We start from the raw sequence: 17,399 nt of genomic DNA, 5'->3' as shown, positions 1-17,399 counted from the left end.
ATGTCTTCAATCAAAAACCCCCCCCCCCCCCCCCCAAAAAAATAAAAATTAGGGATATTAAATGAGGTTCGCGCTCGCTCATTAAAATTGTGATTGTCTTGTCCTATGAGTTTGTGGCTCATCTCCCTCCCTCTCCCTCTCTCTCACACACACATATTACATAAAACACACATTTTTCTTCATTTAGCGAGTTTGCTTATATATATGAGCCAACGAAGTTGCGTGAGTCAGCGAATGACTTGTATGATCAAATTTTCCCTGGTTCACCTCACTTAACACCAAGGTTTTTAAAATGCGTAATGCATGATAATACATTTTCGATCAAGCATCAAGCATTACAAGCATATGCGTCCGTATGCAAATCATGTGCATACTTATGCATTTTTTCAATTTTATTGTTATTTTAAATATTCTAAACTAATAAATAAATAAAATGAATGTTAATCACTTAATGCATTTATTGAATTTTTATACATATTCTTCAAATTTAAAAATATATATTGTTCAAAATAATAAATACTACAATTACTTGAACATTATACACACTCTTCAAAATTTCAACAAATACATATTGATCAAAATCATGAATAATGGAATTAAATGATAATCCATTTGTATAATTAAATTAGACACTGAACACTAGCTTAAACAAAAAATCTAAATCTTTTATAGCTTTTTATCGAATTTTAATTAATTCTCATAATCTTCATCCAAGTCATCTTCCGTGTCATCCGAGTAAAAATTATCTTCACCGAACTCCATTATTTCAACTTGAGAATTTATATTATTTCTTGTAGATAATAAGATATCAATGTCGACAATATCCTCATCAATAAAACCATCAACAATTTAAAAAAAGAAAGAAATGCATTACTAGCATTAATTGCTAGTATAAGTTTCTAATTTATCATTTCTATTTTTGTTCAAAAATCAGAGGAGAAAAAGGGCCTCTAAAGATTTGTTTAGGTAAACTGGACAAAAAATGAAAAATGTAGCCCCTGTTCAATGCTGATTTTTCAAGATGAAAAATTAATTTTTTGACAGTTACTTAATATAGTCAGCCATATTTTTTGATCTCTTCATTCAAATGTGGGACTTACCTTTCATGTTAACGGTCAGAAAATTGAGTTTCAAAATTAGCACCAAATAAGCTCATATATTCAAGTTTTTGTAACTCAATGAAGATCTCAACAGTGAACTAGATGAATATCGAAAAAGAAGGAGACTCGAGCTCGATGTAGATAATTTAGAACTTAATGAAAATTTTATTTTGATTTTTGATTTTTCTAAACGTCAAAATCGTATAGATTGCCATATATAATTTGTGGGTTTGGACGTTTTAGACTAATTTGATGTTTGTTGGACTGAATTTACTTTGTTTAAGTTATAAAAATGGATGAGCTTTGTTAGGTTAATTCGAACATATTTTTTAACGCAAATTTATGCACATTTTGGTATTTAAGTGCACATATACAATCAACAAAATGAATTAATTGTATTATTACACACATATCCCATTTTAGAACACCGCTTAACAACGTGGTTTGGTTCAGTCCATTTTCGAAGGGAACCGAATCAAACCAAGTACCAATAAGAATCTTAATAATAGAATGATCGGTTCCATATCCAACTGTAGAGTCGAACCGGAACCAAAATGATCGATTCCATATCCAACTATAGAGTCGAACCGAAACCAAATCAATTAGTTCTGATTCAGTCCGATTTAGTTTTTTATATGAAAAATTATAAAAATAAAGTATGAAACTACTTCTCACGTTAAAAATAGAGTATAAAATCACTTGTCGTTCTTGTAATCTAATAATATGAAAAATCGATTTAGCAAGGCTACAAATAAAAATCCACTCTAAAGCTCAAAATCAACTTACAAAGGCCATAAAAAGGATAAACTATTAAACACGACATAAGCGGTAAAACTTCGATTGAAAATCAATTATTAAGAAAATTCATATAACAATAATCTGATTATCTTTAGATAATTCTTAAGGATTTTGATTCTTGATGATCGATCAATTTGAAACAATAAAAAATTTGAACTCTCATGAAATATTGAACTAAAAATATAACTTTTCTTATTAGGTTGCATTAAAGTTATGAATTTATAAAGTATTTATAAAATTATTTAGATTTGAATTTTGATTACCCATCAGAGAGTGTATATAAAATGAAATTTTAACGTGACATAACTATGGGGGCTATTGTTCAAAGATCTAGTATATCTTGATATAAGCAAAAAGAGAAAATTTGGGAGGACGGAATTCACTAATGATTCTTAAAGCAAAATTGAGAATCGGACCCATTTAGTGGAGGAGTTGGAACTGAACCGATTGATTCTATTTGATTTCGGTTCGGTTCCATCGATTTTGAGAAAAAGTATCCAATTCTACTTAACACCCTAACCAAATGGATAAATTTGACCTAAACAGAATAACTATTTATTGCAGCGCCTGTGGGCCCAGAATTATCTCCCAAGGTCATATTTCCACTATGTGTCAATTTCTCCATTTGCAATTTGAATAATGCTACTTAAATAGGGCTGATGATGGGATTTATAAATAGACGCCTCATCCTTTGATTTGAACAATTCAAATCAAGGCCCCTATAGTAGCACTACTTTGCACTTTTAAGCCCAAGTCTATATAACATGTCAATTTTTAATTGACCGTCACAATACATTGCATCACAAACAAGTGACCATATTCCCCTGAAATGCATTCCCGTAATTTTTTTGATAGGTAAATATGAAATTCAATTTATCAAAATTCATATACAAGTACACCGGCAAGGTCGACCCTAAGCCAAAGCCAACTAGGCAATGTCTCAGGGTCTCACACCTAATAAGGGCCTCCAAATGAAAACTATGGTAAAAGCCCAATTAAATTATTATAATATCTAAAAGATGGATTAATTAAAAATTTATTTAACAATAATTTTTTTGGTCGATTCTAATTTAGTTCAATTTTATAAAAAATAACTTTTCCCTTGAGTTTAATATACATGATTAATTACAAGCTAGCTATCAGATGAGTCAAATATTATTATAATAATATGATTTAATTTGGAAAGCAATATTATACATTCAGTAGTTTGCTTCAATGAGTCATACTAAAATAACCTTTTTCACGTGTCCATAATTTGTCATTTATTATGAGTTTCGGAATGAGTTCAACATTGATAGGATAATTCCCAATCCCTCAATAACTCTTTGTTACAAGATAACTTTTTCATGAGTCCATAATGTGCCACTTATCATGCCCTAGTTTATTGGGATAAATTTTTTCTACTTTATTTTTTGAATTGTGCCAAATCTTTGTTTAAAATATAATATATTATTTACTTAAATATTTAAATATTTTTACGATTGTAAAAAAAAAAAAAAAAATTTAGATTTAAGAGTTTCATAATAACGAGTAGCCTTGGGCCTTAATATTCTCCGAGCGAGCTTGTATACCCGAAATACCCGAACAAATCAAAATCAAGTGACTCGTACAACCGCACTAGGCATGCTTGGGCAAGAAAAAGAGAAATGTACAAACGATATGATTTATAGACCCATCACAAACGATTCAAATTGAATCAAAACATAACTTTATATACGTGTATTTTGATTTGTCTAACAATATTATACACGTGTGGTATTAGATTCTCAAAATTTCTTCTATTTCTTGCAATCCAAGTACGATGGATGACGGTCGCAAATGCAAATTTTTTTTTTTTTTTAAATCTTTGTCGAGAAGTCCCTTTAACTACTTATTTTATCCACTTCAATCCACTAGCAATATTAACCATCGGTTCTATTGTCCAACCAAACCTTAAGGGTGTATTTGATTACATTTATTTTCCATAGAAAATATTAGTTTTCCATCCAAATTTTTACTTGGAGTGTTTGATTGCTATTTTTTCCATGGAAAACATTTTTCAACTTTTGAAAATATGCCTAATTTTTCTTATTTTTAAGGAAAATATTTTTCTTGAGTAGAGGTGATTTTTATTTTCCATAAAAAATAAAAAATATTTTCTTTTCTAAGTAATATTTTCCATGTTAATCAAGCACACCCTAATATTCCAAACATGAGGGTGGGAGAAAATGCATTCCCGTCATTTCTACTTACGTAACAGAGATAGAATCCGATTGTGGGAGGGAGGGAGAGAGAGGAGAGAGGCATTTGTTAATCTCCTTAAACAGTAAAGCAGTGGGAAGTTGGTAATATACAAGGAATGAGTGACAGCGGGGGAGCACCACCGGCAGACGACGGTGGAGTGGTAGCGTCCGACCAGGAAATAGCGGAGGCGCTGGGTTCTCTCCTCCGCGATTGCACAAACAACAACTCTTTCGCCTCCCTGAACGATGTCGTTCGACAGCTCGAGTCGAAGTTAGGTTTCAATTTAAGCCACAAAATAGATTTCATTCGTAACCAGATCCACAGTTTCATCCTCTTCCAATCCCAACCCCCCAATTTCCTCTCCCACCAGAATCAGCAAAAGGACCATTTTGCCCTTCAACACACCCCTAATTTCCACCCCGGTCCTTCCGCTCAACCAAATTTCGCGGTCCATCGCCCGGAGAATTACGGGTACCGCCCGGCTCCCCATCAGCTTCCCCCGCCTCAGCAGCAGCATCAACCATCACCACCACCACCACCTCCGCCACCGCATGCCGCAGTGAAGACGAGTAATGTGGCCGCTGTTAGTGTCGCTGCCAGTGGAAACCCCAAAGAGAGGTAAGTCCGTAAATTTTATTATTTCGTGAATAAAATATTTTTATAAGAGATCGTTTGGTAGGTGAGAAAGTTAGGGGTTCCTTTGCGTGTTTGGCAATGTATCTTCCTTCTCATGCCAAGAAAGGGGGCTTGCATGTTTGTTATTTTTTGTAACGATGCACTTGCAAGGCGATTACTTTAATGACGAATGACATAAAAATTAAAAATATGAGGATTTTTAGGTAAACTAATGGCATAAGGTTAATTTAATTAACATGTAAGATCATTGTCACAAAGTAGGAGACTTTGTTAACTTTGATGGAAAATTACAACCGAGCTTAAAGAATTAGCTTTTTTTATTTCCTGTGATTGGGTAAATGAATGGATTTTAAACTAATGTACCATATGGTTTTAGATATCATAAATTTACAAAATGGAAAATGGGTAAAGTTCAGTTAATTTTTGGGGAGAGAGGAGTGGAGTAAAAGAAAAATGGAACGGGTTGTAGTTTTCAAGCTTCAGGTGTAATGGATTAAGTTTGAACAGAATAAAAATGTCCAGAATGTACTTATTAGCTATAGAAGAACAAACTCTGCCAGGACAATTGGCAACATGCCTTGAGTGTTTATGTTCTTTCCAAGTCATTGGAGGTCCAAAGAATCACATCAAGCATATGTCCATGATCGAAAAAACTAATCTAAGCGTTCCAATGATCTCATTGGTGAGTTACTTCATAATCTTGTTTTGTTATGGGCAAAGATATATATGTCCGTGTGTGTGTGTGTGTGTGTGTGTTTTTTTTAATTTAAATGGCTCATCAATTGAAAGACACTGGATATTTGTTGGCAACAATTGAGTGCACGTTAATAAATTGTGATTTTGAAGTTGGATAGGTTTTTTGATGTTGAAATGGAAACTTCCCCAGGAAATGTGCTCTGTTAAGGTAAATTATTTTTCACCGCAAGTAAAACTGATTCTCAGATAATTTAATTAGCAAATGGCTTTTGTTATGCAAACTGACAAATCTTGATTATGGTACTTTGGCTCATATGAATGTATTAAACCAGGGATGAAGAAAGAAGAAAATGATAGATTGAACATGAATATAATGGACAGAGCTTTTGTGTCCATGTTATTTGATAGCTTGCATATGTGACTATCTATTGTAAATGAACCTTTTTCTTATGTAGAAGACTTATTTGCAGACTTCCCTGCCCTACATCCATTCAATGATGATTGTCTTGCGTTATTCGTTTAATTTATTGCATGATACAATGTTATTTTATTAATTCAAGAAGACATCCGATACAGCTCCAGTGAGGGGGAATATAGGTGTCCTTCTTGGTCTTCTCTTTAACGCTTCCATATGTTATTTTTTTGTGATATCATTTATATAGACTCAATGCAATTATTTTTGCAGTGCTCCAACTGGAAGAAAAAGAAGAGGTGGCCCAGGAGGACTAAACAAATTATGTGGTGTTTCTCCTGAACTACAAACCATCGTAGGGCAACCAGCTCTGCCAAGGACTGAGGTTCGGCCACATGTTTTCTTTTCTTCATTATTCTTCTCAGTTATGATGTGTAAATTCCAACTCAAAAAAGGTGCTATTTCAGATCGTGAAGCAGTTGTGGGCTTACATAAGGAAAAACAACCTTCAAGATCCAAATAACAAAAGAAAGATTATTTGCAACGAGGAGCTTCGATTGGTTTTCGAAACTGATTGTACTGACATGTTCAAGATGAATAAATTGCTAGCTAAACATATAATCCCTCTTGAGCCTACAAGTATGGAACTTATAAGAGGAATATTTTCATTTTCCATTATGATGGTGTTGATGCTCATGGTAGATTTTGAAATCTTGCAGAGCAGACTGCTCAAAATTTTAAGAAACCTAAGATTGATGTCGAATCTGGGAGTCAAAATGATGACCCCGTCCCAATTGTGATAATATCTGAAGCCCTTGCGAATTTCTTTGGAAGTGATGAACGGGAAATGTCACGTGCAGAGGTATTAAGGCAGATCTGGGAGTACATAAAGGTCCACCAGCTGGAGGTCTGTAACCAAGTAAATGGTTTTCATTTATCATTCCACTTTATCTGACATTTTGTTTTTCCATGATAATCACTCAACAAGGATTACAAGAGTGCTCACTTTTTATTAACTTCCAATCTTACTACCTAAATATTGAAACATGCTCTCCAAATTGATTTTCTCCAATTTCTTCACGCACGATAAATAGAACTTGTTGACCCCAAAAAATGTGCCAACAGAATCCCAACTTCATCCTCTTCGCGTAGATAAAATTTACACATTGAACACCCTGTTAGAAGGCAAAGGCCGCGGGTCAAGAAAAAAGGTTTGACGATCGTTTGCACTTCGGCAATCAAGTCAACAGCCGGACGAGAAAAATATGAGTACAAGAGAAGGAGAGGGAATTTCGCTGGGTGAGAATGAATGTACTCTCATTGTGAATGGACTTTCATATATATAGAAAAATGAGAATGGGCCAAGTGCGCTAATGGGCTGAGTTTCAAGCTCAAGGCAAGATTGCTTAATTTAATAGACCCAATCCAATTAAATAATCAACACCGAGTTGGCCAATGTGGGACTCCTTTTCGTCATGCGCATGCCACGTAATTTATAGGTGTAACAGAACTCGTGAATAGAGCTTGAACTACATTTTTTCTATGTAAAAGCTCTATTCAGTTAAAGAATGCAGGGTACTATGTAAATTTTTTAAAGCATATTCATGCTTTTTGAGAGGTTTGTTACGTATCAATCTGCTATTCCTACTTGCATGGTTAAGGGGATCATATTGCCGTCTCATTCACAATCTTTTCTCCTACAATTTTCCCGGTTTGGAAATGATTTATAAGAAAAATCAGTATATAAGCACTATGATTTAGTATAATTGAATGTATATTTGTTTATGTTTTGTGGTTTTTTATTCTCAGTTCCCATTTTCGTAGTCGTTCCAGCTCATTCTTTCAAATCAAATACAATTTTATGTTAAATGCATTCCCTTTATCCCTTACTACACTGCAGGAACATTATGACACTCTTTTCTCTGAGGCCTTTTCTTCTTGTGCTGATTATGTTTTAATCAAATGGAGAAAAAATGCAATTGGAGCTGGTTTTTAAGATGAATGGAACTAAGTATGTGGTGAGAAACATTTAGTGATTACTTTACTTAGAAGCCAGAGGTTGCTGATATGTTCAGCTGCAAGATAAATTTATGTATCACACTGTTTTCTCACCTAAAACAGATATGGTGATGTGATTCGACTTAAATGCACTTGAAAATTTTTGAGAAAAATTGGATTACATGGCCAAAGATGGAAATGCAGGCAAGGAAGATTGTGGGCTAAAACAGTTGGAAGTAGGTATCAGAACATTATTTAATGTTGAGAGACTTTTTTTATGAGTACTACTAATAATCACACTGATGTATCACCTTCTTCTATTACTTGAATCTTTGTTCTTCCTATAAGATGTTGTTTCTTTTGATTTTTTAATGAAGATATCTTATTGAAAACCTGTGTGCTCTCTCGTTCTGATATCAAATAACTGAAAATAACTTACAATTTTATGATTTGAAGTATTTTGTTCTGCTACTTTTAGGATCCTCTAAACTCAATGACCATTATATGTGATACCAAATTGCAAGAGCTTCTTGGATGTGAAAGCATTTCAGCATTGGGGATACCTGAGATGTTGGCACACCGTCATTTGTTCAAGAAATCATGACAGATCAATATTGACTGGTTAGTACAAGTTAAGAATATCTTAGATTTTTCTGTTAGTTACTTTGATTACATTGCTTTGAGCTCATCTGAAGAAGGTTACATTATTGTAATGTGTGCCCCTTTTCCAAATTTTACTGGTTTTCTCTCTTTTAACTTATTGATTATACTACTTTTATGTGGAGATGTCATTAGGCAAGAAGGTTGCCTTGGTTCCCACTGTTCTTTTTCTGATAGCTTCTACCAGCCCTGCATGCTGCGTGTTCTGTTTATTTAGACGGTCTTTTGAGGTGTGGAAAGTCATTTTATTGAATTATCTTCAATTTCCCCATGATGAGCAATAATAGTTCTCTGTCACAATCTTGAAACATGGCTGATGAACATTTCCCTTTAAAGGAATACATACTTTAACGCCTTATATGTCACCGACGGAAGCCAAATTTTGGATATGTTATATTATAAGATGTTCCCTACTTATGATTTTTTGACATTGATAACTATGCAAACGAGTTTATTTTATAATTTTATAATAAACTGCATGTTAGGAAAAATATAGTTCTTAAGGAAATTTTTTCAAAACTAAATGTTTACGTTTCCATTAAAGGAGTAGTTAATTAAATTATTATTTTAAATAATTTCTAAGTCTAACGCTAAGGTACAATGGTTTCAATAACGTTTCCGTCCATGCGGGTCGGGGCGTTACAGTATGTGTGTGTGTGTGTGTGTGTGTGTGTGTGTGTGTGTATTGTTTTGGATTTTTTTGGAAAGATATTATGACATAAGATATTTAGGTGGTGCAGGAATTTACTTGCAACCACATGTCAATCAATGGACAACTAATTGGCTTTGCTATGCTTTTGCAGATACATGGTGTTAATGCTAACCCATTGTGTTCTGACATCATCTCAAATACTTCCCAGATGACTTCTTTACATTAGGTGTTTTGGGTTTATGACTGGTGCTAGAAAGTTATGAGTAGGTAAGTTATGGATGTTTACTTGGCTAATAACAAGTTTTATGTTGTGGCCAACTATAGGTCTAGAGTGTTCTCTATCCCCCTTTCTCCTTCCATGCTGGGATCTTTTCTTTGTTGGAGTTTCCAACATTGCATAAATATGCCTGACAGTAGAAGCAGATGTAAAGATGATTATAAGCTCTTCTTCTGGTTATGTAAAATGATATAACAAATTTAGGTCAATATATCTGCAGATATGTCTGCAAATGTGATTTTTCAATTACCCCGAGTACTTCTTTCAGTGTACATGAATTTACTGAATTTGGTTTCCAGCTTTTCATATCGTTGAATTACAGTAATTTCTATTTTCAATTTGTATTGATTATGGGAAAAAAGAAACAGTATGTGCTTGTTTTTTCCTTTCCAATTGGTGTTCAACATTGTTCCATAGTGCTCTTTACGAGTTGTGGAGAAAGTATGCAAAAGACCTCCAATCCATCTCTATGCCTAAAGCAGTTAGTATCTGGCTGTATAGATGCTAAACTGTAAGATCTCAGCTCTAAGAAATTGTAAATCCTGATATTTGCTGCCAGGCACAGTTTAAGAGTTGATAAACTGTATAAAACCTGCACTGTAATACAAAGTAACAATATTAATTTGTGCCAGAGACTCGCAGAGCCCCCGATTCCTAAACAGTATTCAGCTTCTATAATAGTTTCATGGATCAACCAACTATACTTTTTTCTTCTCAATCGAGTCTTTTTAGATGTGAGCTAAATCTCTTCTAACTATCCCCCTCCCCGAAGTGATGGCCTCTCTCTCGTGATGTGGAGAATGTGAAGAGACGGTGGCTTGCACCGTGGTGCTATACGAGGTTGGCACGGTTTTGGAGGTGTAAGTCGTGGCACTAAAAGTCACTGATTAAGTGGCAGTCAATTGTCATGTTGTTATTGGAAGTTAACATAATGGTAATTCAGAGTGGAGGTAGTTATCAATTATCTTATCGAGTTGGGCAGTAAGTGTCCAAAAAACTAAGTGGCTCCCGAGGATCCTCTTTAAACTAGGCGGGGAATGGAATGAGAATTGGAGTAGATAAGAGAAGTTGTGATTCATTTACACCGCAGAATGTGAAGTGGGACAATACTTTTCAGCGTGCTGTTATCTCGAACGGAGACAAAGCTATTGAGAATGATGGAACTTGAGGAAGTTCGACTGTACAACAGTCTTGGGAAAGTTGATAATGATTGTTTTATACAAAATCGATTTCTTGGTAAAAGAAACTACTCCAGTGTCTTTACTATATCGAGGTAAAAATGCATTTATAAAGTTGCGTCGATACATTAAAATGTGTAGTTAAAAATGATTGTAGAGAAATTCACGTCAAACTGTGGTTTTTTATTTTCTTTTGTAGTGGTCTTTACCTCTAATTTCCTTGTTAAATTGCGAAGATAATGAGATGAAAAAATAAAGAATATGAATTTAGTTACAGTCTAAATCTCATCTTAAAGTGATTCTCTGTCTTATTCTTTCGCACTCGATGTATTCTAATTAATGCATTATATCTATAAATTATTACTCACCATCAATGTTATTTTTATTTTTTTTAAATTTGACGATCATAATCTGTAGATGTAATTTCACGGATGCATGTGTGGCATGTATCTATTCGTTGATATGAATATGCATGCCACGTACGTATCTATCAAATTACATGTACAGATTTTTTTAGACGTAGAATAAATCTTGAATACTGTTTAATAAATTCAATTGGCATCCAGAAAGTTGGTTGTACAATAAAATCGTCTAGAATAAATTTAAACCGCGCACCCCACAAATATGAAAATTTGTTTTTAATAATCTATTCTATTAATTTATTATTAAATCTCATGAAAAGGAACGTCCTCTAGTCCCTTTCTTTAGAACAATTCCAAGGGACCCACCCTCGCGAGCATCAGTGCTCTCCCTCCAATCATCCAAATGGAATGGTCCATGCCAATCTATTCTTTCCTTTTCTTTGTCCTATGAATTATAAATAAATAAAAAATTATTTGACCATTTTCATGGGGACGACTCATAATTATTTTATCGTTCTCGTCTTATGATTTTAATAATATTTTTATATAAAGCTTTAAATTACGACTTAATTCCATATTTTCTTATATATTGAGGTGCTTTGCATGATAAATAAATTCAAATGTAATCTTTCGTTTCAATTTCACATTGTAAATTTATTCATGTTTTAAAAACGACTAAAATATTTCAATAATGAATTGAATCCAATGAACATAATATATAGTCAATGTTTTTGGCAATATTCTAGATTAGGACATGATCAAATATTTGAAATATATGATGTTCTTTGACGTTTTCATTGGTCGAATTTTCTTTTTGTCCGATGCAAAGCTTGTTCAAAGCTGCCTATGACATATTGAAAAAGTAGCGTATTCACTAATAATTAAAAAACACGAAAATTACAAGATAAAGCAATTTTTTTAAAATTTTATATAAAAAAAATATAATTAATTCAGGAAAAGATAAGAAAAATCTAAGCACGTAAATCTCTCCGTTAATTATATTTTTAAAGCATAAAATTTTCTAATTTTCTAATAATAAATGCTAGTTTTAAATTGGTAATCCATCATTTGAATACATCCTTTAAGGGATGGGCCATAGCCCATAACATAAAAAACAGAACAGCAGTTCCTTCTCGACAACTTGTCAACCGCCCAACCACAAATATCCAAACTCCAAATTGGATGTTTCGGTCCGGACTCACATATATGGGCCCCATAGAAAATGACCCGTTTTCCGCATTGGACTGGCATCATGAAAATACACCAACTCCTGGCTGTATACCGCTGACCCATGTTATGGTCTTTGCCAGGCAGTACTTAGGAATGTAAACGAGTTGGGTCGAGTCGGCTCGCGAGCCTAAAGTTTTGGTTTGGGCTCGACCGGTTAAAATGGCCGAGCTTTTTTGTGAGCTCGAGCCGGGCCAAACAAAAGCTCGGCAAAAAAAAAAAAGCTCGGGCTTTTTCCAGGTCGAGCCGGGCAGGCTCGTTTTCTCCTCCTTCCTTTTTTTTTTTTTTTTCCTAAGCTGCTAGCCTCAAATTTTTTATTTTTAAAAAAAAGCTCGTGAGCTCACAGGCCGGTTCGGGCAAAGCCCGTGCCCCCAAAATGGGGCTCGGGTCTACCGAGCCGAGTTACGGGCAGCCCGAGCCGGCGAGCCCGATTGCCATCCCTAACTGTACTCCAGTTATATCATTCGGCTTAGTCGATTAGTCGTTGCCTCGGACTTCCTAGCTTAAGCTGATGTGTATTTGTTCATATTATATGCCAGAATTGATAGGGGAAATGTTATATGTACATAATTGTCTACATAATGGTGTTCATAATTACATGTGACACTGGATCCAACTTTTAACACACTTTCATATCAACAATCGAATAATTGTTACATCACATTATGAACAACATTATGTGCAATAATTATGTATATGTAGACTTTTCCAATTGATAGAGATTACAATTTTAATCTTAATTTAAGTTAAAATTAACAATTAATTTTAATGATGTATTCCATGTGATTTACAACTTTTCTATCACATATTTCATCAATTTTTATTAAAATTTACTATTCGACAATCTCTATTTTCAGGGTGACAATTTTGGGATTATGTTCATCGACTATTTTAGACTTCAATGCAAAATTTGGTAATTTTCTTTTATTAATGAACTTAGTCCCTATTTGACAACCATTGTAATGAAATTTTTTAGAAAAATAAAATTTGAAATAGTCATTTTTCAATAAACATGTGATTGAAAAGTATGAAAAGTTTTCATTTACGTGCAGAGGTTTTTATTTGAAAATGAATTGGACAAAAAAAAAAGAGTTTTGTTTTAATGGTTATTAATCGGGGGCTTAATAATTTGCTCTTTCTAAAAAGATTTTGGAATTGTTCATAATAATCCATTATATCCGACCCTATTTCTACTTTTTCATCTCATTCTCGCTAATATTTTTTTTATTTTGTTCTGATCAATCTAAATTTGTCTTAACTCTTATCTTATGATTATAATTATGAATTGAATTGCTAGATTTTTATGATTTAAAATCTTAACATCGACACTCGTGAAAAGGGTCAATAATTTAAAAATGGTATTGACATATGGCTGACCTTTTGAAAACTCCCAGGTAAACGGTATCGTAAGCAAGTAATATAATAGTGTATTGAGTTTCAAATCCACGAGGACTACGTATTTGATCGAGTTAAAGTTGTTAATATCCTTAATCCAATAGTAATAAAGAGTTGTAGTAAATTGAAGTCTAAATTATCAACTAATATGAAAGCAAAGTAAATGTCTAGCAAATTCGTAAGATATATCAGTGTTCTAAAAGGCGTAATGCGTGGCAATGCGTGGAGGCCAAGCTATGAGCTATGCGAGTTTAGGTGAGACTTAGGCATAAAAATGCATTTTCTTAGTTTAATATTATTTTAATTTTTAATAAATCAAAAAATTATTTAATAATCAAAAATAATACTTACTAGATTTATAGGAGCGTTATACAATTTTCTAAAGTTTCCAACAAAAAGATAAGTTTCAAATTTAAATACAAAATAGTAAATAAATAGTATAGGAACTTAAATTTCATCTAACTCTTTATCGGATTTCAATTGAATATTCTTTTCTTCGTCTAATTCGTCTTCCATGTCTTCCAATACAAGCGATTGTTTCAAATTAATGCAAAATGAACAAATTAGCCATTGATAAATTTTTTAAAACACACAATTTTAAAAAAATTAAATAAAAAAGGATGAAAATGCTCGCAAATGCACGCATAATTGCGCTTAGGCATGCCTAAACGGTCAACGATTGACGTTGATTGCCAAATAAGGTGTCAAGCTACTTGGTTTGGCGTTTTAGCCAAGCATACGCCTAGGCGCGCTTTGACGCCACCTTTTAAAACGCTGAGATGTATTGCTAAGACGTAAAATCTCCATCGTTAATCCATTTTTAGCACAACAAATTAAGATGATAGTTTGTAGTTATTCTTGTTGCTCAATGTTCCTAACTTAATTGAAAACCTCTCTTGATAGTTATCAAATTTATTCTCCTCACGTCACATTCCTACCTATCGATGAAAGATAAGAGCAAGATAAATGCATTTAACGATCTAAAACACCTATGAAAACCACGTAAAGCATAAATGTATATATCTATCCTCTATCGAACTTTACAATATTTATTATTTTTAGCTAAAAATCTATTATCCCTCTTGATAACAATAGATTCAAATAAACCATCTCAATTAGTAGTTAATTATTTGAGAAGTCAGTGAAAATAGTAATAAATATCCAAAAACACACATACTAAACGTCAAAATAATTAATCGATACCAAAAATCTCATAATAAGGGTTCATTTTCATCCTAACAACGTAAAAATCTGGTCAAGCATATTGAAACTACAAGAAATCATTCTAAGTCTGATAAACATTGCTCGAAAATTAGACAATTGAAGAGAAAACGATGGATTCTTGATATCTCTTTAATTTTTCCTCCAATCCTCGTGCAAATTTCCTAGTATGAAGTCTCATTGATAATCTTCTTGCAATTTTTCGATTGAAATCTCTCACAAAATTGATTTTGCCCTCTTCTTCAATATGATTCTCTCAATTCCTTGAGTTGCTTGTTGCATAAAAGATGGCCTTCCATATGTATGGGACGTTCTATTATTTTTATGGCTCGTATCTATGTTAAAGATGTCACCAAAAACCTTGTCAAGATGAGTTTTAATCGTATAAGGAAACCTAGGATTCGGCCAAAATCTTGTACTATATGATCGTATAGTACATCGGTATGCTACCACATAGATCACTTATTGAACTCCAAAATTTTTTATAGCAGGGTTCAATGTGACCACAAGCATTTTGAACCATACGATCGCATAGTTCAAGATTTACTTCGTCAGACAGTTTTTAGTATCTTGGTTATAACTTTATTTCCTAACCTCTAATTGAGACGATTCAAAATGCATTGAAAAGTTAACACAAATAGCTACAATTTTGTTTGAAATAAAATTTTTTCAAATTCGGTCATTTATTATACAAAAAATGGGTCTCAAATAGAGACTGAAAAACTGGAGCATAGCTTTTTCGTAATGAAAGTTGATATGTGATAATATTTTGACTATATTTCATTCCCTTGACTCATGTCATTATCAAATAGACCTCTAACACTCTCGAATCTTCATGGTAAGATTCGTCAGAACTTTTAGTATTTGCACTATAGTCCTCAAATTTTAATTTTGCTTCATTTCAACCATTTTCTTGTAATATTGTTTATTTATCTTTCAATATATCCAATTAAAGCCTTGTCATCTTCGATCTTCGTTTCTTCTCCCGTCTCATCTATGGATTTTTTGCAACTTGATCCCCGTCTTTTAGGTTTCACTTGTTTTAAGAGGTTTTCCATTTGTTTCTTTTAATTCCTTGTTCAACTGTTGAACTTTACCTATTTAACATAAAACACAACAATTTATAATATATTTCATCAAAAGAACTAGCAAATGTTACTATTTTAGGTTTAGAATAAGTGTATAAAATACACTTATCAATGGCTCCATTTGAAAATCATTTATGAGGCAAAATAAGTTTTAGAATAGTGATCTTTTGAAAAAAACGAAAGTTTTGAATTTACGTGTATATATATGAGTAATACGTAGTTGAAAATGGGTTTAAAAAAAATATGGAACTCAAACATAGGTATAAATTACTAATATCACCAAATATTCTTTTAATAAATAATTTATTTAACTATTGACAGAGGTAAACATCACCAATTTTTTACGGCCAGACCATGATTTGACCCTTTCTTTAGAGCAGGGAGGAGGTGCTTGCTTTGTAGTCGTCGGCTTTCCTACACGCTTGTGAACTAAATCATTTAATCAGATGAGTGAAACAAATCGTTTTTCTAATTTCCAGTCAGAGGGATTATATCTCATTTTCTATATACAAGAATTAAATTTAAGTAAATATAACCCATTCAAGATTGTTTGCCCTCGAGATGTAATTTACGTACATATTGAAAGATGACTAATGAAACCTGATGGTGACATTTTTCCAATATCCTCGATCAATTATCCCGAGGACTAGTTTCGATAAAGTTGTAAATTCATATGTGATGTCCTCGAGCATGTTCATCCTCGGGACACTGTGCCCGACCACAGCTCCATGCTGCTTCGCATATTGCAACCATATGATCTCGGGCATAGTCCTCGAGAATGTGCTCTCCCTCGCTACTGACGATTGTTAACCCTTTAGAATTCCTACGCAATTAGGAATCTTAACTCCCAGAAGAATCCTATCTCACGTATAATTCTGGAATTCAACCAACTCCTCAACCATTCAGGACTCCAACAGATGATGACATCCAGCTAGTTGAGTCCAATTAGGAGAATGTCACTTGCCACTATAAATACAGAACCTTGAACCATTATTCAGGTACGTTTTACATTGTTCTTCAGCACATAGCCTCACGCATATATTTCCCTTTCTAACTTAAGCATCGGAGGGGCGACGAGAACACACCTCGTTGCCTTTGTTTCAGGTATCGGAAGATCACGTTCGTGCTCCTCACCAGTCATCAAGCTCGAAAAATCAGCAGGTACGATTTTTGGTAGCATCATTGGCGCCGTCTGTGGGAAACGCTACCAAAAGCCATGGTAAACACACGTTCAGGTCTTCCACCAGCAAGCTCCTCCGCTCCAAACCAACCCCCTCCTGAGGATATCCCTGTTCCTCAAGAGGAATCATCAGAAGTGCCAGAGCCCCAGCCGGCGGTCGTTACTGCTGGAGCCTTTGAAGAGCTCAGACAACAGGTCGCCACACTGACTCAGCTGCTAAGTCAAAGAAATTCGCATCCGTCACCTACACCAGCACCCCAGGGGGGTTTTATGGCTGATGCTCGAGCTCGAGCTCA

The 17,399-nt window shown here is 33.8% G+C and overlaps 1 protein-coding gene across 5 annotated transcripts; it reads left to right on the top strand.

Annotated features, from left to right (window-relative positions):
• The first annotated feature begins 4,066 nt into the window (after positions 1–4,066).
• Positions 4,067–9,701, top strand: LOC111374196. 5 transcript variants are annotated; one of them, XR_002699092.1, is made up of 7 exons: positions 4,067–4,739; positions 6,139–6,250; positions 6,333–6,504; positions 6,585–6,772; positions 7,766–7,876; positions 7,987–8,099; positions 8,342–8,454. XR_002699092.1 is itself a non-coding variant. In XM_022996837.1 (6 exons), the coding sequence occupies exons 1-5, from the start codon at positions 4,237–4,239 to the stop codon at positions 8,465–8,467; spliced, it is 1,113 nt and encodes a 370-aa protein (XP_022852605.1). In that variant the 5' UTR covers positions 4,069–4,236; the 3' UTR covers positions 8,468–8,484; positions 9,327–9,701. The 5 variants fall into 5 exon arrangements, 2 of the variants coding, with proteins under 2 accessions (XP_022852605.1, XP_022852606.1); XR_002699091.1 differs by having other exon boundaries at positions 7,766–7,883; XR_002699090.1 differs by having other exon boundaries at positions 7,766–8,099.
• The last annotated feature ends 7,698 nt before the right edge of the window (positions 9,702–17,399 follow it).

The sequence above is a fragment of the Olea europaea genome, unplaced genomic scaffold, assembly GCF_002742605.1.
Source record: "Olea europaea var. sylvestris unplaced genomic scaffold, O_europaea_v1 scaffold1216, whole genome shotgun sequence".
NCBI lineage: Eukaryota > Viridiplantae > Streptophyta > Magnoliopsida > Lamiales > Oleaceae > Olea > Olea europaea.
Note: the sequence above shows the minus strand (reverse complement) of the source record. Positions and strands in the feature narration are given on the sequence as shown.